Genomic DNA, 25,814 nt, shown 5'->3' on the forward strand with positions numbered 1-25,814 from the left:
AGGAAGGATAGATTCAGCCAGCTCAGATTTTGAAAAATGCCAATAATGTAAATTCCTTAAATACAAGTCAAGCCTATGAATAAGATAAATCTCTTAGTCACTTTGCCAGTGATATCCTTCTAATCTCATCCTTTCTCAACAATGCATCTCAGAGAGTGAAACACTTTGCATAAATGGGTTTGCTGCTCAGAGCAATCATTCGTGCCTCCCACTCTGACCCCAGGATTAGAGAAGTCCCCCGGATTAAGGATGTTGCTATTTTGAGTCCAGGGTGAACCATCTAAGCAAGAGCTCAAGGGAACTTTCAAGCAATTGCAAGAGAGAGAAAAAGAGGAGAGGCTAACAGGAGGCCACCACCATCTTAGGGAAGAGCGTGTCCCACAGTGGTGTTGAACTGTACTTAAAGTGCTTTACAAACTGAAATGATCCAATAACAAGGAATTATCAACATATGCATGGGAAGGTAACAGTAATGCAAAGGCCAACCATGTCAACTTTTTCTTAAAAAATAAAAATATCATCAAACTGACAGTGTCATTTTCAGAGATGCTGAGTGCCTTGTTCCCCAGCAGACACCTCTGTGCTGAATAGTCCTAGCATCTTGAAATTCAGAGCCAAGGTCTGCTGAGCTGTCCCTCCCAAAACAGAGATTGGAAACAACCTGCTCGAGGCTAAAAAGTGAGCTGGCAACCAGAGACAGATTCCCTGAGCTCCAATACCCAATAAGCATAGTGAAGCCATTTACAGCCAAAAGAGGAGAGCCTCAACACCAGCTCAGATTTCAGACAGACTTCAGGTTGCCTTATGGAGATGAAAAAATCATTCTGGATGCCAAAAAGAGGAAGACCATGCCTGTTCATCCAAATTACACCTAAGACCACGAACAACCATTTGTCTTTTGCTTACTGTTCCCTTGTGGCACATACACACGAGAACTGTTCTCAGTACTACTTAGGTAGCATATACTGTACTAAAGTATGTAATCCCTTAAAATACAAGAGCTTTCCTTATAATCCATGCTCATGTAAACCCCAACAAGTATTTCATACATTCTTATCACACCAACAGAAAATAGTTTTAATGTCTCTGACAGACACGTGAATTTTCAGAAGTGCCTGTCACACATTTACTATATCAGTCCCCAAGAATTTCTCCTTCCCACTATTTTTCTGTGGACACCCTCTTTGCCGATGGTCTCCCCTCCCCATGGAAGAATTTCCATCAGCAATTCCAACTGGATAATAGAAAAGGGAAAATAGTGACTCCTTGGAAGCCAGAGGAGTTTGGCTGTTAGCAGCATCAGACTGGACTTTCAGTGTTTTTCCGGGAGAATGGTGTCCTCATGTGCAGATTCTGCCTAGGTTTGCCGAACAGCTTCTCTGGGCTTCAGTAAATTAAAATACAGTACGCCTTGCACAACTTTCGAACTCTATTTCTGTAAAAGATATGTGAGGCTGCAGGCTGTCCATCACATTCTGCATGTCCCCTGTGCCAAGACTGTAGTTTCCTATTTGACTAAATCATCCATTTTAATTAATGTAAGACAACTATTATTGGTTTTTAGTGAGTCACTCTTCTCTCGGTAATTAGTAGTTGTCAGTTCAACTCAGACCAGTGCTGGTGTAACCCAGTGACTTTAAGGCTGTGTTTAAAATCTCTTTTCTCCCACACAGCAACTCATCATAAACAATATTGCTTTTCCCGCCTTGTCCACTGGAATTGTGTTGCACTGTGATTATCTTGAAAACTCCCAGCCAGGAGCACTTGCTGTCTGAGCACAGAAGGCGCTGCCCGACAGGACAAGAACTTGGCCAAGAAAAGGCAGCTCACCTCCTTGACCCCATTTCATTGCTATATGCTTCAAATCCTGGCTGCATCTGTCTCGCTATAAAAATGTCAGACTGTCTCTAACACTTATTTTTACTCACCACTTCAACGTGGCCTTACTTGGCAACTTCTCCCATCTGTTTATTACTCTTCAATGTTGTGTGTGCATTTCTGAATTGCTGCTTACTTATAATAATGCGAACACTCAGCATTTGCAGAGCACCTAGCACTGAAGTAGTTTAGGTGTTTTATAGTCGAGCAAGGATCCCTTACAGCTTGCCTAGGAGGAAGTGAAGATTTCTAGGCCTGCTTTATGGCAGCATGAAAGGGCCCTACTATCACTACAGGTGAATCTAGGTCCAGACAGACTATTTCTATATGTAGCAGCTACATGCACACTGGTGATCTGTGTTCCCATATAATCAATGGAGGTCTAGTCAATGTTGACAGCAGAGCACCAGGAGTGAGTCAGCTAAGAAAATGTAGGTGTCTAGCTCTCCAGCTCCACTGACTCGATTGACTAGGGGCACGATTACCTACCTTGAGATGTTTTCCACTAAGAAATCATTGTGTGGGCATGAGTCAAGCTCTGATTTTTCACTGCCTAGACACGCAGGCCAGACAGATACCTACACTGTGACACTCGCACTGAGGTGTCTGCAGTCCAGAGCTGTGTCCCACCTTGGTGATATGCCCAGGATCATGGTTTGTTTACAAAGCTCAGAGGAGAGGCTGAGATCCTTGGGTTGCTGCTCATCCTTCTTCATCCACTTGAACTGGAAGAGGAACCTCCTCTAGTCTGTCACCATAGGGAAACTACTCTAAATGTGTCCTCTTAGAGCCAGTGAGCAACCCTCCACCTGGGTTGGGACCGGTTTGTAACCCAGTGATTGAGTCTAAAACCTGGGGTTTGTTAATACTGTTCTCCAGGGTAACTCTCATCTGAGAGGACTATGTTTGCTTCTCAGGTCCCCACACGCTTCAGTCTATTTCTCTAGCAGAAACCCTGGCTCCACAGAAAGCAGTGGTGCCCCTCTCCAGGCACCCATGGAGGCAGACCATGTGTTTTTCTTCCATATCACAGTGTGCTGCTTGCCTAGAGATCTTCTAATGTGGGTTAAACACTGCTCTGACTGGGAAGTTTTCTTTACCACTTGTATTGTCCAGCAAGGACTCACTACTGTTTCACAGTCACAGCCCTGACATCGCAGTCTCACAAAGTGCTCAAGCCTAAACCAAGCCTAGATTCTGAAACATCCTCATATCTTCAGTCTTTCCAAGTCAGCCTGCTTTCATGACCTGGGGAACCTCACAGCTGACCAGCCAGATGCAAAGATATTTTTCAGCGAGTGGACACGGAGCACTGGTACGGGGACTGAAAAAAACAAAAGGCACACAGGCCCAACCTGTGGGCCACTGTGATTCATCCCAGTCATGATACACTGCAAATCACCACGCTGCACTGGACATGCCATGCACACGCTGCTGGGAGAAACAGCCGAAGTGCTGATCTATAAGTACAAATACACCATTAACAGCAAACAGTAGTCCCCTTCCAAAGGACTGCTTTCTGCACAGAAAGTCCCTGGCTGGGGGAGCTCTTGGTTGGTGCTGTGTCTCCAACCCCGAGGTGAGCTCAGCAGAGGCCCCCAGGAACATGCCTTGCAGCAGCCTGAAACTCTGCTCCATCTGCTCAACAGCCCAGACGGGCACCTTGGCCCCAAGCTGCCCTCTGCAGCAAAAGCTGACCTGCAAGTGACCACTTAATCTCCTTCTCTATCTCATTTGGCTCAGCCACGTGGCATCTGCCTCCCACCGCACTGCCGCAAATACACGCACAGCCAATCTCTGCCTAATAGCGAGTGCTGGGATCAGCGCACGCTGCGGCAGTGCATGACGGCTGGCTGCTGCGTGGAAATCACGTCAATCCTCCAAAGACAGAGGGGTCAGGGAGTCTGTTAGTGGGAACCCAGGTCCCTGACCTCCATGGTCCTCTGACCACCTCAGGAAAGCCCCAGAGGGTGTGCGGCCCAGGAGTGCAGAAACGTACTGAAGATACCTACCTCTGACGCTGCTGTGCACATTTCAGGAGAGAAGAAAAACAGCTCAAGGCAATGTAGAAACAGCAATTTAAAAGAAAGAAGATTAAAGACAGACACGTGAGTGCGGCTGTGTCCCAGCAGTTATGCCATATGCATTTATAGGTAGATAAATACGTGGTAAAAATCCCTCCCTCCCGCCTGACAGGATATAAATCACGGGAAGGGCTGTTATTCATCCTGTGGCCCATCCATTACATCTGAAGCTGTGTCAGAGGGTTACCAAACAGTGTCGACTAGGAGGACTCGTGGGTTTTATCTCACCCCTGAGAACGAAATACCACAGGGCACTCTCAGAAAGGGGACTCAGGCAGTGCATATTTGACCCAGACATGGTTAAGGCAGTCCAAATGGCAGGGATCTGGATGGTTTTCCTGATCTCCATGCGTTTGTACAGCCTTTTTTTGACTCATCAGTATCTCCAGCATACAAATAGCTAAGTGCCTTAGGGGCATTTACCTAGGGGTAGAGACCTTGGCCAGTACTGATGGCTTGGAAGTGCATGAAAATGCAAAACAGTTGTCAGTAGAAGTGAGTTTTGAACTCCAGGTTGTTTCATTTCCAGCTGAGCTAATTTTCTCTTATTTTACAGGATACAGAGAGAACATACTCTCTTGTGCCTAAGCACCACTCCTTCTCTCTGCAGTACAACAGAACAAATAGCCTAATCAGGCCAAAATGCAGAGCATGATGAAAAACTGGGAACATTCAGGGTGTAGTTAGAGGATGTGAAAACCTCCCTTGTAGCCTAGGAGGCCTGGTATTGCAGCTCTGATCACAGCGCTTAGGGGCTGAGGATTATCTGGTGAGAAAAGACAGAGAGAGTTACATTCCCCTGTTGAAGAGACATCACCTAGAGAGGGATGAAGTTATAAATCATCCGGAAGCAGATACACAAGTAGGGAAATGCAGAACTGGGAGTGATGCAAAGCAAAGAGCAGATGAACGTCATTGGGCTCTTTTCGTAGCCGTGGGATCACCTGCAGGAATGAATGAGTGAGGCTCCATCAGGTGCAACACAACCCTGTGCTGATCAGAGAAGCAGAGCATGTGTTTTCCAGCTTCTTCTCTCCCAAGATCATCCCCCTGCACTTTTGTTTCATCAGAGAAACCCAATCTCAGTGGCCTCCTCACACCTATTAAAGGCAAAAGTAGCTGGATCCAAACCAAACAGAAAACAGAGCCATGCTATGGTAGCGAACCTCCTGCCAGCTTCAGAGGAGATTGCAACATTTGCCCCATATGTTTCTGATCCTCCTAAATGCAGCTTGGTTACATGCACACACACATTTGTGCGCCTTACGTTTGCAAATAATCTCTGATGTGTAGCCTTTTGGACTGCTCTATAGAAATACATAAGCCTGTAGCTGTCTCTGTATCCCCCTTGGCTTACCATGACAATAACAACTTCTGAAGAGTCTCAGCGGCTTAGTTCGCTTTCCCACTGACAGAGACACTTTGTCTGCCTCTGATCAAAGTTCCTCCTCTTGTTAAATTGCACAGATTTTTCATATTCTCCCCACTGTTCATGCTCACTTAACCGGTCTACAATAGATCCCCCAATCAGCTGGCTCTCCACTCCAGCTGGGTTTGCTACAGCGATCGAGTGACACATAGAGTTCCACAGGCCTGGGGAAGAGACGCTGCCACCAGCCAACTACCAAAGATGCTGGTTCAGGCTTTCAGGCTATCCTAGGAAGCTCTACATCAACCTCTTCCATGCCCGTGATGCCTGAAGGGCAAACACCATCATTTGGCTGGGTGTGACTGCCCTGTTGTGAAGAGCCCTTGAAAGAAGCCAACTGAAATAATAGATCCTGGACTGTGATCAGTGGAGAAGACTCTAAAACTTTCACTATGCGGTTCCTTGGTTTTCCTAAATGTATAGTTTTCTGAAATACTCTAGTACCGCATTCAAACTTGGTAGGCTCAGCTTCTGCTGGCAGATGGATTTTTTCTTGCTTTTTTTTAAACAGAATGGAGAACAAATGGAGAACAAATACAACAGATAAAACATGAGTTCTCACAGAAATGGAACCATACAAAGTGTAAGTTCCCCCTGAATTGTACATGGGAGTAAGGTGGCTTTTTTAATGTCTAGTAGGGGTGGACCTCTTATGACCGTTCCTCTCTGTGGCATCACAAACACAATGTGTAGGTACGCCCCACCTGACCACATATTTTCATGCAACTCATAAGAGCTTAAGAGTTCTGCAGCCTTTATTTATCAAAGGTGGCTGAATTTGGCAAAGAAGTTCAAATGTCACTGAGTGTATCTCATGGACTTTTAAACAGAACTTACACGGACAACTGCTGTTGCTTAGGAAAGTAAGCTAGAAAGAGAGAAAATAATATTTTTTATTTTTATTAAAATACATCTTGGGACAGGTTTTGAACAGCTTTCCAGACAAATTAATTGAAGGCAGAAAGCAAAAATAGCCTGTAGAAGGAAGAATAACTGTGAGCTTCCAGAAACCAGCAATTGTAACAATGCTTTTGTTTGTTATAAATAGACCCATGGCTGTTTTGGTAATCATTAGACAACATATAATACATTTCTGGTATATTGCATATTTTTAAAGATTCCTAGTTTCTCAAAATCTGCTTTTGCAAAGTTGAAAACCTTAGCTACAGATATCTTTTTGCTTATCCTTCTGTTCAATTTAAACAGAAACAGTTCTTGTTCAATCAAGCTTTTCTACAACCAGTAGTTCTCTAAGACTCAGATTTGAAATAGTATCACCTCTTGGAGTTTTAGTGATTATTGGATCAAGAATTGTCTTGGCTATGACAAACAGAAATATCTGTGCCTTTGCTATTATTAGCTATGTTTGTTCTCATTCTTCAATCTATGGCTGGGCAGCTATCTTCCCTTGGTATTTATTTGACTACCATTACAAAAATCTCAGTCCCTGTCCAAATCCACCCTGGGGAGTTAGAGCAAGCAGACATTTAATCCTATCTTTTGCACAGCTCCTCCTAAAATGACGGTAAAGGCTAAGGGGAGATCTTATTGTTATCTTCAGCCACCTCATGGAAAGACACATCAAAGACAGCCAGACTCTTCTCAGAGGTGCATGTTTATAAGACAAGAGGCAACAGACACAATTTGAAACACAAGAAATTATGATTAGAAGTTGAAAAAAAATAAAAATCACCATGAGGGAGATCAAATATTGGACCAGGGTCCAGAGAGGTGAGTGGAATAACAATCCATGGAGATATCCAGCTCTCAGCTGCCCAAGGCCCAGAGCAACTTGATCTGGTTGGATCTGCTTGAGTAGGGGGGTGGACAAGATGACCTCCGGGGTCCCTGCATCCTGAATTATTCTGGGGTTGTGTTATTTTGTTTGACCTGAGACACAACATTCAGAATTGTCACCTTCACCTTACATTTGTATCACATGCCTGAGCACACCTCCAAAGAGATGAAGCTCTTGTCTGACAACACCAAGAAAAAGGTGAGAGAAGAACTCCCTTGAATAGCTGCAGGATGGAAAGGCCATGGGCTTTCCTGCAGATTTTCACAGGTCTGCAAGAAGGGCAAGAAATAAAACTGTAAGGACTGGGAAAGAGATTAACAATGGCAACTGGGCCAGGTCATAGCAGTTTAGCAAGCTGGATTTTATGTAGAAGTCCTCACTGCAGGCTATGGGGGCTGTAGAAATGTTTTTCTTAGAAATGATGAAGCCATCCTTTCTATGAAGAAAATTTTCCAAATGTGGGTTAAATGTAGGTGACAACACTTCTGCTCTCATATGTCAGAGGAGGCTATGAACTCGTTTTTCCTAACTAGCTGAATCCCATGTGTGTTTTCCCAGGCTGAAAGTTTCTTGCTTTTAATCTGATGCAGAATAAAACTTTCTTCAAACACAGAACTTTTTCCATGAGGGAAATCTTCTCTGCCAGCCAGCCTGCCCAAGAGTTTCTGAAGCTGGTTGCTAAAGATGCACACAGTACAGTATCCTTTCTGTGACAGAGAAGACAAAAGTTCATATGCAAAGACAGTTTCAGTTCTCTGTTTCCCCAGATCTTCTCCTTGGGCACTGCAACAATTTTCCATTGTTGAAGATTTAAAAATCAGGATGGGATATTTTTTCTTCAGTTCTTGCACAGCTATTAACCTTCAAGCAGGAATTTCATCGAGGGAACTTATTTCACTTCTATTATAGAGAGGTTCAGACTAGACTAGCCCAATAACCCCCTCTGGCCCTAGATGTTGTAAGAATTCACCTCTCTTCAATGTTAAAGAAATAGTGGGCTTTTTATATCCTAAAATGTGAACTCTTTAGGGCAAGAAAAGCCTTTGCTTCACTTCCTGGTGCAATGCTTGACATACTGACATCCTCTAAAGGTTACCACAGTATTAAAATGAAGAATAGTCTAGAGGCCAGAAGCACCCATAACTTTATTTCTTCCTCTTATGCAAACCCTCTCTTTAATTACTTAACTACTATTTCTCTCAGATGTAGTATTTTATTATTACCTACTTCTCTTGAATGCTCATCTGATCCGTCTTAATGTTCTTTTAATATCACTTGGAATGGGATAATAATCTGCTTGTACTTCTCTGGCACCTTTAATCCTGACAGATCCTAGTGCACTTAACAAGGAGAAAAGGAAAAGGAAAGTGCTTCGTTCATCAGACAGGGCAAGGTCATGCAGGATATCAGACAGGCTGAGAAGACCTGACACAACTGAGAGTGCTGGGGTGTTTGGAGTGGCAGGTTAAGCCCGTGGCCCTGTACTTGCAGAAAGTGCAAACCATCCTTTGAGCTTTAGTTCACCACCTGCATGAAATTGCCAGGGTAGGTGCTGATGCGATGTGGGTGAAGTGTCAGCAGGATTTCTATGTGCCAATGCTGTACGTTATGTCTTCATCAGATCCATCCACAGGGCTTTCTTGACTCTCCTAAAGACTGGGAATTGGAGTAAAAAACTGTACAGGATCTATCTGGGTAAGGACAGGGAACACCAATGGGAAGGGAGATGCACATGGAAGTTCTCAGGGAAACCACTTCCATCAAAATACTAGCTAAAGAAGTGTTCTTCACAACTTGGGTTTGACTCAACTGAATCAGGGCAATGCCTGCGCTGGGAAGGTGGACAAGAAGGGATCACAGAAATGAAGGCAAGAAATGAGGATCTGAGAAAGTGTCCGTGCAACCCAAAAGAAATGAAACAAAGACCTGGGCACAACATGAACACACAGCTGGGAAGTCCGATGAGGAAGCTCAAGCTGAGGGTAAGGATAATGCCCCAAGTGACAGTGCTAGCACAAGAGGAAGGCAGAAAAAAGATAGACATGGAGGAAAATGTTGGACACAAGAAATCTGAGCTGATGCCAGAGCATTCCATAGCAGACGTCTGGGAGGCAGAAGGAGATCTGGGGTTGGACTGAAGCAAATCAAGCCTGCAGAGCCAGTCTTAAGGGCTGACATAATGGAGGAAGTGGATGAGCTGGAGAAAGATGGGAAGGACAAGGAGAAAGGAGCTTTGTGGGACCCCATTAGGGGACTGTGGAAGAAATATGAGACACCTCATCAACAATAAAGTGATTGGAGAAGCAGGAGAGAAATGGGTGGTGGGGGCAACACTTCTGGCAGGACTGGCTGGGGGCCTGCATCTGTCAGGAAAGGTCATATTCAGCCTTTCTGAGTGGTTTTAACTGGGGGCAGAAAGCAGACAACTGAACTGAAGTAACAAGAACCCATTCTCTCCTCCTCGTGGCTGTAAGTGAGCAGTGACAGGGCTGGACCCAGCCACAAGCCTTATCTCTGGAAGCCAAGGGATCCTCAGAGAAAAGCACAGCTTCTCCTCTGGCCTTTTCCTCCCAATTCTACTCAGGAGTCAAGGCAGAATAGCTCAAGTCATAAATGACACAGAAGATTCAACAGAGTTAATGCTTACTACATCTGCAGGCCCACCTGAAAGGGGCTGCTGTTGCAGAGGAAAGGACTGGGGGAAAAAGGATGCAATTCAGTAGGGCCAAGTACAGCTCCTCCACCAAGGCAGTGCACAGAGCAAGGATGGAGGAGGACTGGCCAGGGAGTAGTTCTGAAGGACATGGAGATTATATGGAGTTGAGTAGCAATCAATAATCTTCTGCTGTTCCATAAATAAATAAAAAAATAAATAAAGAGGGCAAACATCACCCTGGAATGGATGGCATCTGTTATCTGTTAAGTAGGATTTAAAGCCTTTCTGCACTGCTCAGCACTGACAAAGACTCAGCTGGAGAATTGTTTCCAACTTTAGACTGTGCATTTAAAGCAAAACATGGGCCATTTGGTGAACATCCAGAGGATAGTACCAAGGATGATTAAAGGTCTAGAAAACATGTCATAAGAGCAAAGGTAGAATTGGGATTGTTGGGCCTAGAGAAGAATAGGGAGTGTCATAGCTTCAGTTTTTTCTTGATCTTGTAAAGTCCTCAGGGGATGAATTTTCACTATATTTACATGCAACTACTGGACAGTACCTTCAACTACTTACTGCCTGGAAAAAATGAAATAGGAAAAATAATCTGCTGTGCTCCTAATGGGCAGGGCAAGAAAAAATGGGCTGCAGCAGGAAAGAGGGAGTCTCCAACCGTGATCAGCCTTAAGAACTGGTTAGATCAACCTCTGTCAGGATTTTGGATGGGTGGACTAATCGATCTCTTGAGATCTGGGCATTGCCCAGTGCTTGGGCAAGATCAGTGTGTGGATTAAGTAACAGAAGCTAAACCCACATAGTACCAGAGGTTACATAGGTAGTCACAGGGAAGGGCTTCACAGAGTCTGCAGCTACAGGGCTGTTTGCATCCAGTGAGGGCAAACACCTCCAAGTGCTCAGTGCACTACAAACTTTAAAGGTCCTTCTTATATGGATCTCTTAGCTAATGGCACATGCTTTTTGCATGGAAAAGGGGACCTCATGGTCTTACCTGAAATGTAAACACACTGTCAATCAAACAACCCTTGGTAAACTTCTGCTAAGAGTGACATGGCACAATGGGACACCACAAAGATAGCAGCCATCTTTGGACTCCCAAACTGGTGGAATATCAAGTTCATTTTCTCTCTCCTGTTCTGCAAAATTATTTTATAAGTGGACCTGCCAGTCTAAAATGTCTGTGACTCTCTGGTAAGAAGTATGGCAGACAGCCCTCCAACCATAGTGAAGGTTCCCTGCAAAGTTCTTCTGTAGAAGAGACAAAACTTCCTCAGGAATCTGCTCAAGCTTGAATTACCACATCCTCCACAGAATTTACATAGCTTTCCCCAAGCACAGCCTGGTTTCTCCAACAAATGCAAGGAAATGATAAAACAACATGTAAAACATATTTTTGCTTACCATTCTCCCCTTCTGTACCATCATTTCCCTCACTCCCACCCAGGGAGGCAGGTTAAACTTGTTTGACTGTTGTGAGTGATGCCACCAGTGTTCAAGGTGCAGAGGGTGCTTGGATAAGATGGTGGGTGCATAGGCCATAGGAGAACCTGTGCAGAGTAGAGCCAGACAGGATGGGTGGGACCAAGGTCTGATGTGTCAATTGACTTGGGCCAAGAAGAGAAGAAGGAAGAGGAGGTGAGAGAAAACTATCAAAGAGTAAAGAAGAAATGACAGAACAGAAGAAAAGATGTGTGAGGATTTCAGGATCTGAGCCCTATCACTGAAACCAATCTGCCCACCAAATTTTGACTTATCTCATCACTTTTCACAGAGGGACATGAGGACAGTCCATTTATTACCTACACAGTTTTCCAGGTCTTGTTGGTTTTTTCCTCACCAGAAGAAAGTCATCACTCATCACTCTCCACCGCCAACAATGTAATCTGTTCTATTGTAACCAGTGATAAATCAGAAAAGGATAAAAGGTCAGTTGTGAAAAGATGGGGGAAGCTAAGAAAGTCTTCAGCATCAAGTAATTCATTTTAGGCAAGTAACCCTGACTAACAAAGGAAAAGGAGAAAGATTAAAAAGTTAACAAGCTATTCTGTATTATTTGAGTCTCGTTTCCCATGGAAACCATATCATGTTGTGGGGTTTTTTTGTCTGAGATACACGTTCCTGTTAAAGCTTTTGCTCTAGCTGAAGCTCTGTTTCTACGTTTCCTCTTCTTCGTCCAGCTCATTTTCACAAAACTTTCAGGAATTTAATGCCTTTCAGGTCTCCATTCTGCCAAATCTGTCCAAAATTGGACAATCGGTTTAGAGGAGGGCTGATGAGCATAAACTCTAACATCTAGCACCATCAGATGGCTTTATTCCTTTAGCAATCAGCTAATAAAAGGGATGGGGTGGCCACAGATATGGACCAATAATGACTACAGTCTATCTTATTATCTTACTCCAGGCCTATGAGTGATGAAAACATGTGCAGCAGACATAGGACACACAACAACCCAAATTTTTGGCGCAACCACATTTCTGACTTCTGGACTGGACCAACCTTGAATGGAAAAATACCAATGTGAGTAAAAGGCTGCCACAGAGGAGGCTCTTGCTGGGAATGAATTTTTGCTTGAAAGACAACATGAATGCAATTCAGTTTTGTATGAACGGAGCCCTTCCAGAAGCAAGTGTTGCCTTTGTGGAAATAGCAGTGACTACAGATGCAAACAATGGAGCTACACGCTTTTGCATTGCTTGTTCTGCCACTAACTGACATCAGCCACTGTTAATCATGGCCTGAAATGTATATTTAAGAAACAGTGACACAAACACAGACAAGTTCCTTCATGAAGCCTTTTATATGAGGAGAAGTGAAAGAAAAGAAAAACTGCTCCTCGGGCTAGCTAGTGGCACTGAAACAAATGGGTCAGGCATCAGAGTTTCAGCAGGCACAAAAGGTGAAAACCCTGTCTCCTGGAGCAATTAAAAGTCAATGGGATTAGTGGCCTTCACTATTATTTATAGAAACCCCGCTGTGTGCACAACATTATTGAAATACAGGGGTCAAGTCCCTGCTACTGGATGCCTACCGTTTTGCTGTTTAAGTTAATGGGAACTTTGCCAATCAACTCTGTGGCAACAGAGTCTAAATCTAAAATAGATGACAACCTAGGCTCCACTCAGTTGATGGCTCAAGCAATGCTTTTGCTGAAGCCAAAAATGTTCTGTCTGCACAGTATAGATTTGATCCTGGGACAGATGAAACAGTAGAGTTAGCTATAGAGGTGTTAAGACTCAAAGATGAGAAGACAGAGGGGTGGACTGAATGTCACAGGAAGCACCTTCCCTTCCTTTCTGTCATAAATTACAATATACAGATTGAAATATAAAGGGCTGCATCCTGGCACCTCTTAATCTTCAGGTTTGTCAGGACTGGCTGTTTTCCAGTTAATGATTCTCCTTCTAACACCAAGTAAATTAATCCTGTAGGAACACACCTATGAAAAGGACATGGATAGGAAGCCTGCACTGTCTTTATGTGACTCAACATGTTTGAAAACACTGTCCTGATGGTCTAGCTGGTTTGGACAGACACCACCAAACACCAGCATCCCCCTTCACGAGTTTCCATGGCTTTGGACATGCTAGTGATGCTGGCTGCAGAGTTGCTTCTTCTTCCACTCATTCATTATCATGCTTGTGCCCTGAATTCTGCCACAGGCTACCTCTTTTCCTCTTTGTCTCACTCTAGAAAAGACGTACCTGCTTCTGCTCTATTTTATGACACTGTAAATCAGAAATTAAGCATCCCAGAGACTTCCTCCACTCCTCTGTGCTGCTGAGTGACCAATCTCTAGAGTAGCGATATTTCCTGGTTTAGTTCATGCCTTCTCTACAGACACTACCAGGCAGGAAGCTAATGATGGCTTTTGTCTGTTTCTGTATTTGTAACAGAAATGGAATTGAGATTTGGACTTGTTATTTCAAGCAACTCATGCTAACGACCAGCCATTAGATGGTACTAACCATTCACTGATCCTTCATAGGGCCCCCAAGAATGGTGTGTTAATCCAGACGGAGTAATTTAGGGCCTCCTTAGCTCTAGAGAGGTCCTGAGCATGGCAGGTGCCTGCATGATGAAGACAGTATATTACACGTGCATGAAATCCAGACATGCATCTGGAGAGGCAGGTCTCACTGGCCATGCACAATGGGATGGTGAGCTGCGGGGCTCTGCTCCTCTTCAATGTCACCCTGATCTTTAGATTAACTTCAGACCTGAAGCATGAATTTTACTTTCAGAAGTGTTACCATTAATTGTGATGACTCTAGAAATCCTTAACAACCACATGGCTTTACAGTCCTTTATTAAACTTACTCAAGCTTTTTGTCCTGATACTGTCCTGCAACAAGGAGCTCCGCAGCCTTATGATATATCACATGGAAATGCATGTCCTAATATCCATTGTAAATTGTCTTCCCTTCCAATTTCCTTGAAGGTCTTCATGTTCTCATATTAATGAGTTGGTGTCCTTAAATTCTGGAGGAGACTTTAGTGGGAAGAATAGTCTATTTCCAAACATTCCTATCGAATATCAAGCTAAATCCAGGCTAGCAGCCTGCAGGCAAAAGAGTCCACAGTCTGTTCTCTCTGATCCTTCTTGGCCAACCGATCCTATCTGCACTGACTTTTCAAATCTCCATCTTTACAGTATTTTTCCCCAGAACAGAGAAATAAAGAAATGCAGACAGAAGCTTACAGGTAAGAAAATATGTACGCACGATCTAACTGACAATCTAACAAGCAATACTTGGGACACATCGATTTCCAAATAATCTCAGTTTTATTTAAGAATGCTTTTCTATTTATTTTCAGCACAGCTAGCACCAACCCTGAGCTCTTAAACCCCATTGTACTGTTAACTCCTTGTGACATGGACGAACAGTTTATCTGCCGATGTGAAAGGACTTTTCACCCATGTCTTTTCCTGCTACTCTCCATGACTTGCTTTCAGCTTGGATCCGTACCAAGCGCTGTGAAACATTTGTGAGAGCGGAGCTCATCTTAGTTTCTATCTCTTTGCAGAACATTGTCAGAGATACAGGAAAGCAGACAAAATTCTGAAAACACTGAGCATTAACCAAAACAGAAGAAAATACTCAAGCATCTTTCTTTCTCCCTTTCTCCCCAGAGCTTTGCCATTCAATCCAGGGTCTCAGAATTGGCTGACACAATGGTGCAGGATGCTCACGCAGTGAAACCTTTGAGAATGCTGAGCATGCCCCCGAAAGGTGATGCTATTATCAAGCTCAGAGTTCAGCCCATCAGCTTTCACGATGTTAAGACCTCATTTTCAATAAAAGCAGTTGCCTCTTTCAACTGTCAGACCTGAGAAGAGCTTGCTCCTCATGCCCTCAAAATGGGAGCCCAGATGCTGTGATCACCTGGACATAAGATCCACTTTTTCTCATCTGCATCCCTGGTCTCTCTCGAGTATCATGCAAGGATCAGCACAGTTTCACAATGAGCTTTACTCCTTCCTACAGTCCTCAGTATATTTTTAAATGAAAGAATCATCTTACCCATAAGAGCCACAAACAAACATGAGGAACTTAAGATATAAGCAATTCAGTAGCCTGAAGTATCATGCATGTTGGGCAATCATAAATTTAAACTGAAAATCCCTACCGACTTTTGCTTTGCATTAGATATTAAATAAAACCTACTTGCGAAGCAGGATTAGTAACAAACCTTTTTGGTTGTTGTATTTTTCTGTTTTTTTGAAATCAAAACAGGATTAAAACATCTTTTGGAGACTCGCTGTCATTTCATCTGGGTAAATAAGCTTAGAGCGTCTAACAGTCAATTTATAATGAAGGCTTTTGTTCTTGGTACTGCGATGCAGCCCTGCAAATTTGCCCACAGCTGCAGCAGTTTCAGATGTTTTTGACAGGTAAATAAAACACTGTTTATATCTGTCATTGTTATTAATCTGCAGAGTAAAGAACTAGCAATTATATTTTGTTTCCAAGTGGATAAATTTTCATTATGATCTTGGCAGGGATGGTATAGAACAATGTGCATCTATGACTTTTACGGTTGTGAGAGTCCAAAACATGAAGGGTCTTTGCTCAGCTGTGAGTTGGAAAATGAATGGGAAATGAAGGCTAAACCAGTAATAATGACCATAATAAAAAAGAACAAGGAATTTGGGATTTAGACCCGTTGGAGTTTTATTGACGTAAAGGCCAGATAAACCAAACTGCAGGTCTTGACATCTGCTGCACTGATTCAGCTCTCAGTTATTCTGAACTGTACTTCTAGGAAGCTATGTCAGGGTTTGGCTGTGCTTTAAAACCCCACAATTTGGGCCTCCATAATGACTTGTGCTTCCCAGCTGCTGCAGGGCAAAGGATTTCAGATACTCCTCCAGCCATGTTAAGTGGGGAAAAAATTATTTGTGGAATAAGGTACTGCTCAAGGATGAGTGGCAGAATCCAGCTGTAAGTGTCTTACTATATTGCTCAGAAACTGTGAGAAGCAAGAAAGAGAAATCCTGGTGAAACTCAATTAGATGCCAGTCACGTCTGCTCAGCTTCTCACTCAGGTAGGCTGGCAGATGGTCAGCAAATAGTCTCACTTTTACAATGCAACCTACACAGGTTTTCAGTGTGAAAATTAGTATCCAATTATTTTTGAGCATTAATGTTCTCCAAGGAAGCAAGTTACCTCTATTTTAATTCTGCTTAGGCTCTATTTGCTCAGACACGTAAGCCAATCATGCAGGCACTACGTCTCGTGTACACAGGCAGAATGGCAAGCCAGGGAAGAGTACTAGAAATGTGGAATAATGCAAATTCCCTGGGAGTGAGTTGCATGGCTTCCAACTTTTAGAAGAGATGGGGAGACAGTCAAGTGAGGAAAGCATACAGCATCTCCAAAAAAGAGTGATTTCCCCCATCCCCATCTAAAAGCCTATGGTGAAAATTGTGTCTCACAGATATCAGGCAGCAGCGTACTAGAGAAGCCTACAGTCCATTGAGCACCGAGTTCTGATCTATGAGACCCTTGGTATGACACATCCTGCAGGGCTGTGGATATTTGGATGAGTTGGTGGCAGGCCCTGCTTCTCCTAAAGAATGGGAGCCCATTCCCCACCTCCCTGCCCCCATCACCACCATCCTTGGACCAACAGAAGGGAAGGCATGATCACTGCATTACAGATGTGGGCAGCCCTGGGACAGGCAGGACATGTGCCAGAGCACGGCCACTCTCACATGAGCACTGGCTTTCCTTAAGCAGAGCGCATAAGCCCATGGAGGGGAAACAAGACATGGAGCAAAACCTGTTTTGCTCAAGATTTCAACATATCATTTTACGTGCCAGAATCTGTGCCTAAAATGGAAATGGGTATCAGCCAAGTCGAACCTCGTAACCCTTTCTCGTGCAAGGATCCCTTATTATCACAGTAACAGGACTATCCCGAGTAATAAATGTTATCTGCATATCTGGGTGTGATCCCACAAGCAGAGGTCTGCAGCCTTCCCTGCCGCCTGCAGCTGTGCACATTAGGTACAAACGTTGCTGTGTATATCACTGTAAGGAAGTCGCCAGCCTGAAACTGCTTTTAGTTGTAATTAAATAAGGAGAATAATCCCCCAGGGTGGCACCTTATGTTCTAGTGAGGTTGTATTTGTTTCATTCTATGTTCTAGTGAGGTTGTATTTGTTTCATTCTCCTGTGTGATGAAGGGAAACTTCACTGGCCCAATCTCAGTTGTACCAAAGCGCATCTCAAGGCTGCAGATTCAGCAGGTACAATTGTAGCCAGGGTTTCTCCTCCTCCAGCTAGTGCAACTGGGAGCATGGGAGCAGTGGCAAACCTGCAGAGCTCCTACCAGCTGTCCCCCGGGGAACCACCGATGAGGTGGGGCTGCCTCCTGCCACGTGTTTATACAGACCGAAGTCGTATTTTTCAAAGCGAGCAGCACCATCAAACACATCCCTTGCATCACTTCTGCGATCACCGCAACCGGGTGGGTACCCACGAGGCAACGAAAAGCCCCCGTCGCTGAGACGCGCTCCGCTCCGTGCAGGAGCCGGCGAGTCCCTGCCGTGCCACGGCTTCACGGCTCCGAGGCCGGGCATGGGCGCCCGGGGCAAGGCTGCGGGGCAGCGGGGAGGAGCGGAGCGGACTCCCACCCCGCCTTTCCGCCGAGGCGCAAAATCCCGGAGCCCAGTGCCTGCGCAGAGGGCAGAGCCCCTCCGGGTTTTGGAGTCCCGCTCCGGGCAGCGGGGAGGCAGACCCCCCCCGGGCGCAGCAGGCCCCAGCTCCCGCCGGTTGGAGCGTGGCTACCACCGGGCCAGCCGGGCTCCCGTCGCCCCCCCCCCCCCTCCCGCGGGCTCACCTGCTCGGGCCCCTGGAAGCAGATCCTGCAGAGCGGGGTGCGGATGCCGCTGTCGACGCTGCTGCCCAGCGAGTAGCGGTCCTCGGCCTTGCCCTTGCCGAAGTCATCCGAGGAGGCGCTGCTGGGCAGGGAGGCGGGCGGCTCCCCGGCGGGGCTGCCCCACTCCTCGGCGGCCGGGCTGCCCGCTCCGCCGCCGCCGCCGCCGCCGCCGCCGCCTCCCGCCGCCGCCCGCCAGCCGGCCCCGCGCCCCCCGGGCGGCGCGGCCCCCGCCGGGCCGCCCCCCGCCGCCTCTGCGCCGCCGGGCATGGGGAGCGGCGGCGGCGGGGAGGGCGGCGGCGGCGGCGCGGGGGGTCTCCGCAGGAGGAAGACCTTCAGGTCATTGAAGAGCATGCGGCAGCGGCACTTGAGGAGGCCTTGGTTTCGCAACATCTGTCTCGGACGGAGGAGCCCGCAGCAGCAGTAGCAGAAGATGACCGCGCCGGGTGGTATTAACATGTGCCTTTCCTTGGCAGGCGGGGACGGGGTGGGAAAGAAAAGGGCAGGAGCCGGGCGCCCCGCGGCCGGGGGGGCTCCGCTGCGGCCTCAGTGCCTGGGGGGGAGGCTGCGCTGGCCGGCGGGGAAAGGACAAAAGCAGAGCCAGAGGGCTAGGAGGTGAAGGCTCCGGCAGCCCGCTGAAATCCGGCGAGGATGACAATTTAAAAAAAAAAAAAAAAAAAAAAAACAACACCAAAAAAAAAAAAAAAAAAGAAAAAAGAAAAAAACGACTCTGCGCTCCTGGGGGATTCTTAACCCCCCTCCGCAAGTTTGTTTAGAAATCAGCGGGAGGAGGAAATCTCCCACGCCCAAGGGTCCGGGGGCGCGGGCGGCGGGCTCGAGAGAAAGCCCCTGATCGGCTTTCACAACTCCTAAGCCTGTAAAAAAGAAGGGTCCACGTCTCTGGTGGGTGTGGGGATGAGGGAGAATATGGTTCTCTCGACAGTATTTGGCATCTCAAGTAATTTTCCTTTTTCTTCTATTTTTTAATAATTTTTTTTTTTTTCAGTTAAAAAATAAAACCCGATCACACAAGACCCGGTGTGCACCCCCAGACAAAATAGCAGCCGGTCTGGCTATCAAAATGCAAAATTGGTAGCTGTTGTTATTATCAAAATTGCCTCTTTGACAAAAAAGACCTTCACATTGTTTGTGGGAAAACACCCTACGTTTCCAACACTGTACTCCCAGGTGGCTTCAGATTTTAGCGTTGCCTTTAAAATATTTCATTGTATATATTAAAAGTCCTGAAAGAAATAATTATCATTCAATGAGCTTAATCCCAGGTGTACTGAGATAAATATATTTTATATATATAATATATATATAATATATCATATATATTTTATATATATATTTATATATTCTGACCTTCTCTATTCCAGCAGCTGTCTGGACCACACCAAAAAAATCAGAGCGAAATTGGTGAGGGAAGGCGGCTGTATTATTCCCTAAACTGTTACCATCCTGGACCAAAAAAACCCCGTCGAAATTGGATCTATTCTTCGCATGTAATTGACCGGGGAAACGTGGATCTTACATGGTCACGTTTCCTTTCCTTCTTTCACAAAACAGGAACGTCATCAAACGCACTGGCAGCTTGTACAGACCATTGTGGATGGCGAGGCGGCCAGGGCTCTATCAGCAATTGCAGGGACCTCCTTTTGATGCATTGGACGAGGCTCCTTCTTTCTCTCCACAACCGTCCCCACCTTCATTTTCCTCCCCTTCTGTCCTCCTCCTCCTCTGACTGTTGTTCTCTCTCACAGGCATTGACATTCAACCATCGCAAGTCTGTCGCACTCTCGCTGGCAGGAAAAAAAAAAAAAAAAATCGTAGCAGATAATTCTCTTCTTCCTGCTAAAAGGCTCGGATGGAGCACAATGCGCCAGACACACGGGGCAGCATGGTTTATTCTTCATGCGGCTCCTACCGCTTTGGCAACATCGAGCTGGTGTGTGCCTGTGTGCCTTTCTCCCTCAGCAGCAGCCTCCTCTCCTCTCTCCCATCCGGCTTGCCGTGATGATGTTGCTGTTGCTATCTCCCTTGGATGCAATGGGGAAGGCAGATTGTTTGCAGTGCAAGCGGGGATTTGCAGGAAGGGAGGGGTGTAACGTGGCCGCGCTCTCCTCCCTCCCCCAGCTTTAAAAAAAAAAAAAAAAAAAAAAAAAAGGAAGCCAAAAAAAAAAAAAAAAGAAGCAAAAAGGCGGGGGGGAGGTGGGGGGAGGTGGGGGGGGAAATCAAAGGGAGAAATGGGGCCCTCCCCGAGCTTTGATGCCCCGGGCTGCCGGCTGCCTGCAAGAGCCCACGCCGGGGAGGCAGGGAGGCGGGGCGGGGAAGGGGCTGGGCGGCCGCTGCGGCTTCAGCACCACGAGCCGCGGACAGCTCCGCCAGGCGCGGGCGGGGCGCGGCGGCTCCGCGCCGCTCCGCGCTGCGCTGCGCCGCGCTGCGCGCCCCCGGGCACGGCGCCCCCCCACCCCCACCCCAGCGCAGCCCCGCGCAGCCCCGCGCAGCCCCAGCGCAGCCCCAGCGCAGCCCCGCGCAGCCCCGCGCAGCCCCGAGCAGCCCCAGCGCAGCCCCGCGCAGCCCCAGCGCAGCCCCAGCGCAGCCTCAGCGCAGCCCCGCGCAGCCCCGCGCAGCCCCGCGCAGCCCCAGCGCAGCCCCAGCGCAGCCCCGCGCAGCCCCAGCGCAGCCCCAGCGCAGCCCCGCGCAGCCCCAGCGCAGCCCCCGCGCAGCCCCAGCGCAGCCCCGCTCAGCCCCAGCGCAGCCCCAGCGCAGCCCCAGCGCAGCCCCGCGCAGCCCCAGCGCAGCCCCAGCGCAGCCCCAGCGCAGCCCCGCTCAGCCCCAGCGCAGCCCCAGCGCAGCCCCAGCGCAGCCCCGCGCAGCCCCAGCGCAGCCCCAGCGCAGCCCCGCCGAGCGCGGGCGCGGCAGGAGGCGGCCCCGCCGCCGCGGGGGAGCGGGCGGGCAGCGGGGCTCCGCACCCGGCCGACGGCGAGCCCGCTGCGCTCCGCCGTGCTGCCGGGCCGGTTGGCACCTCCCGCCCGCCCGCCGCTGCGGGGACCTGCGAAATAAGGAAACTTTCCGGGGCGGGTGGCAGCGATCGAGTGTTTGGCGATTCCTCAGGCAACGGTGCCTGCTTTACAGGTTCCCATCAGGAAACCGAAGCCCCACTAACAAACTTTTCCCTAGCAGATTAATTAGTTGCAGAGGATTTCCTGGTTTAATAGCTATGATAATCAATATTTTTTTCATTTCACTCCAGCAGCGTTTGCTCACTGATAGATTTGTTTAGTTTCAGTAGCATATATTTCAGTAGAAATATGGGTTCCTTGTAGCCCAATGAAGGGTAAATATGACTGAACACTATTGCTTAATTAGAGATTTGCTGAAAGTAACCAATGGCACTCGAAGCTGATAGTTTTTACTCTCTTCAGCCAATCTGAAATTTTTAAGTAGCTGCTGCCGGAGTCCATTATTTTTCCTCTGCAAACATCAGCAGAGGTGGCTTTCTCCACATTGTCCCGCTATGTGTGTCCATTCAGCCCCACCCAGCCTCCAAATACAAGAGGAAAATTAACTCTCCACTGGGACTTTTTCTTTGCTGTCCCAGCTGGAACAGCTGACAGAGGTGCTGGGTTTGATGTGAACTAAAAGTATGAATGACAAAGATGATCTGAAGGCTTCTAGTCTAATGCAATCCGGCTAATGTCAGTGCAGTGTCTCAGCTCAAGGACCAGTGAACACCCACCATCTGGTGATGTGGACACACCTTTTGGTGACATAGAGCTGGGCCTGGGTCCGACATCATGTCAATGCCATTGAAATTTCAGGCTCCTTAACTTGGTTTCTTCATAGGGTTTCCTCAAATTCCTGCTTCAGTCGAATACAGCATGCACCAACGCCCAGGCTGGGTCCTCTAGCCAGTCTTCTGCATGAGGTCTTCACTGGTAGCAACCCAGGAGTTACAGCTGACAGACAATCCAATGTCACTCAAAAGTTGTGCCGGGCCCCAGACAACAATTTGAAATTGTCTCCCTTAGAATAAGACGTGACATGCATAAACCACTGTGCCACGATCAGCAGAGGAATCTGTGTTGTTACCTAATTAAAAAGGGAGCAAAACTGATTATTCGCTACAGGAAAATGAAACCAGCACATGCAATTAATTTCCAGCAAATAAATTACACATCGGGATGCTCTGAAGCTAAAACATTCATCACTGGAGCCTGCCATTTCTTAGGAAAGCTGGGCAGATTTGCCAGTGTGGCTCTCCACAACATATTTAAGGCTTCTCAGAATTTCACGTGTCTAATGGGGTCATTAGAGAAATAATAACGGAAAGAGCATTTTAGGGACTTCCTGAGCATGAGACAGGCTGGCTAGAGGCTGAGTCTCTGTGCCCATGCTCCAGGATGGCTTCCCACCCCCACTGCTTTTTATTGCTCTCATCTTCTTGTCTTGATGTCGCCAACATTTTTAGAATGGATCCATCAATAACAGAATTGGAGAAAAATATATTGTTGGCATCTTTTGCTTGTGTAAAGCATCTTTCATCCTTCCCTCCTGCCCATGCCTGGTTTCACAGAAAGGATATGCTCGGGCTAGAGAAGATCTTTGTATTACACTCTGGGTTCTAATGTACAGGCTGTGTGCCCAGAGAGTTGAATGGCTGATAAATGTGACAAAATAAATAAAACAAATAATAAATTGGAGGTGCTCCATAGGCTTTCCAGAGGTGAGTGGGTACTATTATTCCTCTTTTGGTAAATGGGACAGCAGCCAATGTTTTCACACTTGGATGCTGCATTCAGGTCCCTTGGTATGGACCAAGGTACCTTGCTTAAAATGCTCACACTAGAATGAGCTTGCACAAGACACTTTGGTGAGATCCCAGCAAGAACAGGGGGGCTCTCAGGAGGCCAGTGCAGACTTCCTAGTTTTGTTCTGCAGGAAGCAATGTGCAGCAAATGATGGGCAACACCTCCTTTTGAAGAAGGGCCCGTCTCTGGGAGTTCTGATGCTGTGTCTCATGAGCCTGCTAATAGTCATGAGGCTAATATAGGGAGGAAACATATGGGAGGCATCAGCTCTGGCACATACTACCCCCCCCTGCCCTCCTCAGGTACAGAAAGAGGAAGAAAAAACCATCAGGTGAGAGTGGAGAACTGGTTTGTCTTGATTGGTTACATCTGAGCTACTGACTAGGAAATCAGGAGAGTTGCCCAGGCATCTCAGCACAGACCTGCATGCCCTGTTTGTTATAGATCCTGCATCAGGATGGATTCAGGTGTCAGGCTGCAGGTTGGTCTCACGGCAGATATTTTAACTCTGGTCTTCTAGAGAAGAGTGTGGGCCCACTGGTCCTTAGCTACCACCTCAACAAGGAGGAAGAAACTATTGCTGTTTATGTGCCTCCTCTTCACCTCTCTGCACAAGCCATCACTCAGTGCAGAGTGGGTGGAGGAAGGAAAAGAGAGGATGGCCAGAGCTGCAGTGATACTTGATCTGCCTGTGTGGAAGTCTGGTATAAGTCATACCATAATTTTTTTTTTTTTTTTTTTTTAATTTTGTTAGGTCATAGATTTTAAAAATGGCAGAGATAGTGAGAGGGCAAATGTAAGCAGGAAAGCTCTGCGTGGACTGCAGCCGAACAGTTTGAACACAGCGTATCGGTCATTGTGCATGAGTATGTGAGAGACAGATAATATAAATGCTGATGTGGAGAGCCAGGACCAGAGAGCTAGAAAACTGCCAGATAAACATCCCTTTGTGTTTTCCATCTCTCAGGAAGTAAACAGTCACCTAAGCCCATTTTCATGCCCACCTACTCGGTCAATAGCTGCACTGAGCCTCCTGCTCTACTTACAGTTCCTTAATGCTGCAGAGGAGCTTTGATTGCCATGGCATGGGCCCTATCCCTCTGGCAAACCATTACTTAAAACCAACCCATCGAAGGTTCCTACTGATCTCTCAGTGATGGGGAGCTGGTCATCAGCTGAGTACCCTCTGATTACTTGTCACAGCCAGACTTCCTGGTTCTTCTTCCTGGATGGAGATATTAAATAAATCTCAAGTGATGTAATTACCATAACTCAGTTGATAAAGCTTGTGGGCAGACACAGCCGGGGGCTGGAGGGAGCTCTGTCACATTTTCTTTGGTCTTTCTTTCTGGGCAGTTGCAAATGTACTGATGCAAAGGCGGCTGCTGCTGGGAAGCTGGGCTCAGCAGGTGGGGGTTATGCATCCTCCAAGCATCCAGAAATAATTCATGTATTGATTGGAATGATCTTCTCAAAGGAGATCAGAAATAATCTCTAGAGCACTATCCCTTGGTATATCTGCTGCCTTGGGCTGGAGCAAAAAGCACGGTACTCTGCACACCGGGAGTCTCTGCACTATTGCTTTCTCCCCAAGCAGGGACTAAACTTCCACTGGCTCTCTTCCTGAGAGGATCATGGTCTGCCTCTGAGTTGATACAGAGCAAATTTTTCTAATTCCATGTCATCTTGTTCTCTGCTGAGGGAAAAGAAGGAATTGTTCTTTCTCAAAAAATCAGGCATGTCCCACCACAGGACCCCAAGCAAAGAAGTACAACTGCACATCTCTTACCTTGGGTTTAGGAGGAAATCCAGGTCTTTGTTTTATTGAGCTTTCTCTACAAGCAGTCTTGAGGCCAGTCAATGTGCAGGAGTATGTGAAAGAGGATACAATTGCTGAGGAGGACAGCCCCCACCTTTCCTCCTTTAGGATTTGGATTTCAAATTCAAACTTGCAAAGCCACAGCACTTCTCTTCAGGACCAGACAACCTCAGACATAGAGCTTTCCTGGTGACGAGTCCTACACTAACTCCTACAAAAGGAATTCCTTGTCCCCTTGGGTGACTAGTCAGAACTGTGACTTGAATAGAGCAGCTGCAATAGATGGTGCATTTCAGGATATCTTCAGAAGGCATTTAGCCAAACGCTGAGTGGTTTTAACTATCTAGGAATGTAGTAATTGTCATGAAATCCCAAATCTAAAAGGACCTGGAATTTAGACGTTAAAAAAAAAAATAAGAGAGACAGTATATAATCACAGGTCCCTTGAATATTTCCACTACTCTCCCGAGTCGAATCAAATTTATTTCAAGTCTCTAATTGCATTCTCAGATGTATGTCATTTTAGCGACATGCAACAGTGCTAGAACTAGTTCTCACTTGTCTGACATGGGATTTAGAGAGAAAACAATGTTGTTAAACAAGCCCATTGGGGACTGATCCTGAAAGATATGCTGTGCTTTCCAAATCAAGGTGAACTGAGAGGATCTAGCATGTCATCAGACATTTGCTTAGGTACCAGGATTCATGACCAGACACAGTAACATTGAGGATATTCCCCTTAGGTTCATCATGATTATACTGTGGCACAACATTGCTGTACAGCTTAAGAAAACAGGAGTAACTTTGTATGGGAAGACTGAATGTCAATTCTCAGGAGGACATATTCATGGCACAAAGGGGTCATGTGTGGTGACACCATGCCAGGACATTCAGGAGATGAACCCTGTGAATCCTGTGCTGAGAGCTCT

General features: G+C 46.6%; 1 protein-coding gene across 1 annotated transcript in view; it reads right to left on the reverse strand.

Annotated features, from left to right (window-relative positions):
* MARCHF4 (membrane associated ring-CH-type finger 4) overlaps positions 1–20,382 on the reverse strand; it is a 109,703-nt gene extending 89,321 nt beyond the window's left edge. The window contains exons 1-2 of the mRNA XM_042784144.1: positions 19,618–20,382; positions 18,214–19,493 (exon numbers count right to left, since the gene is read on the reverse strand). Coding sequence (XP_042640078.1) covers positions 18,214–18,708 — 495 coding nt within the window. The 5' untranslated portion in view covers positions 18,709–19,493; positions 19,618–20,382. The remainder of the gene's footprint in view (positions 1–18,213; positions 19,494–19,617) is intronic.
* Positions 20,383–25,814: the final 5,432 nt, after the last annotated feature.

Source organism: Tyto alba, unplaced genomic scaffold, assembly GCF_018691265.1.
Source record: "Tyto alba isolate M040663 unplaced genomic scaffold, T.alba_DEE_v4.0 Super-Scaffold_7, whole genome shotgun sequence".
Lineage (NCBI taxonomy): Eukaryota > Metazoa > Chordata > Aves > Strigiformes > Tytonidae > Tyto > Tyto alba.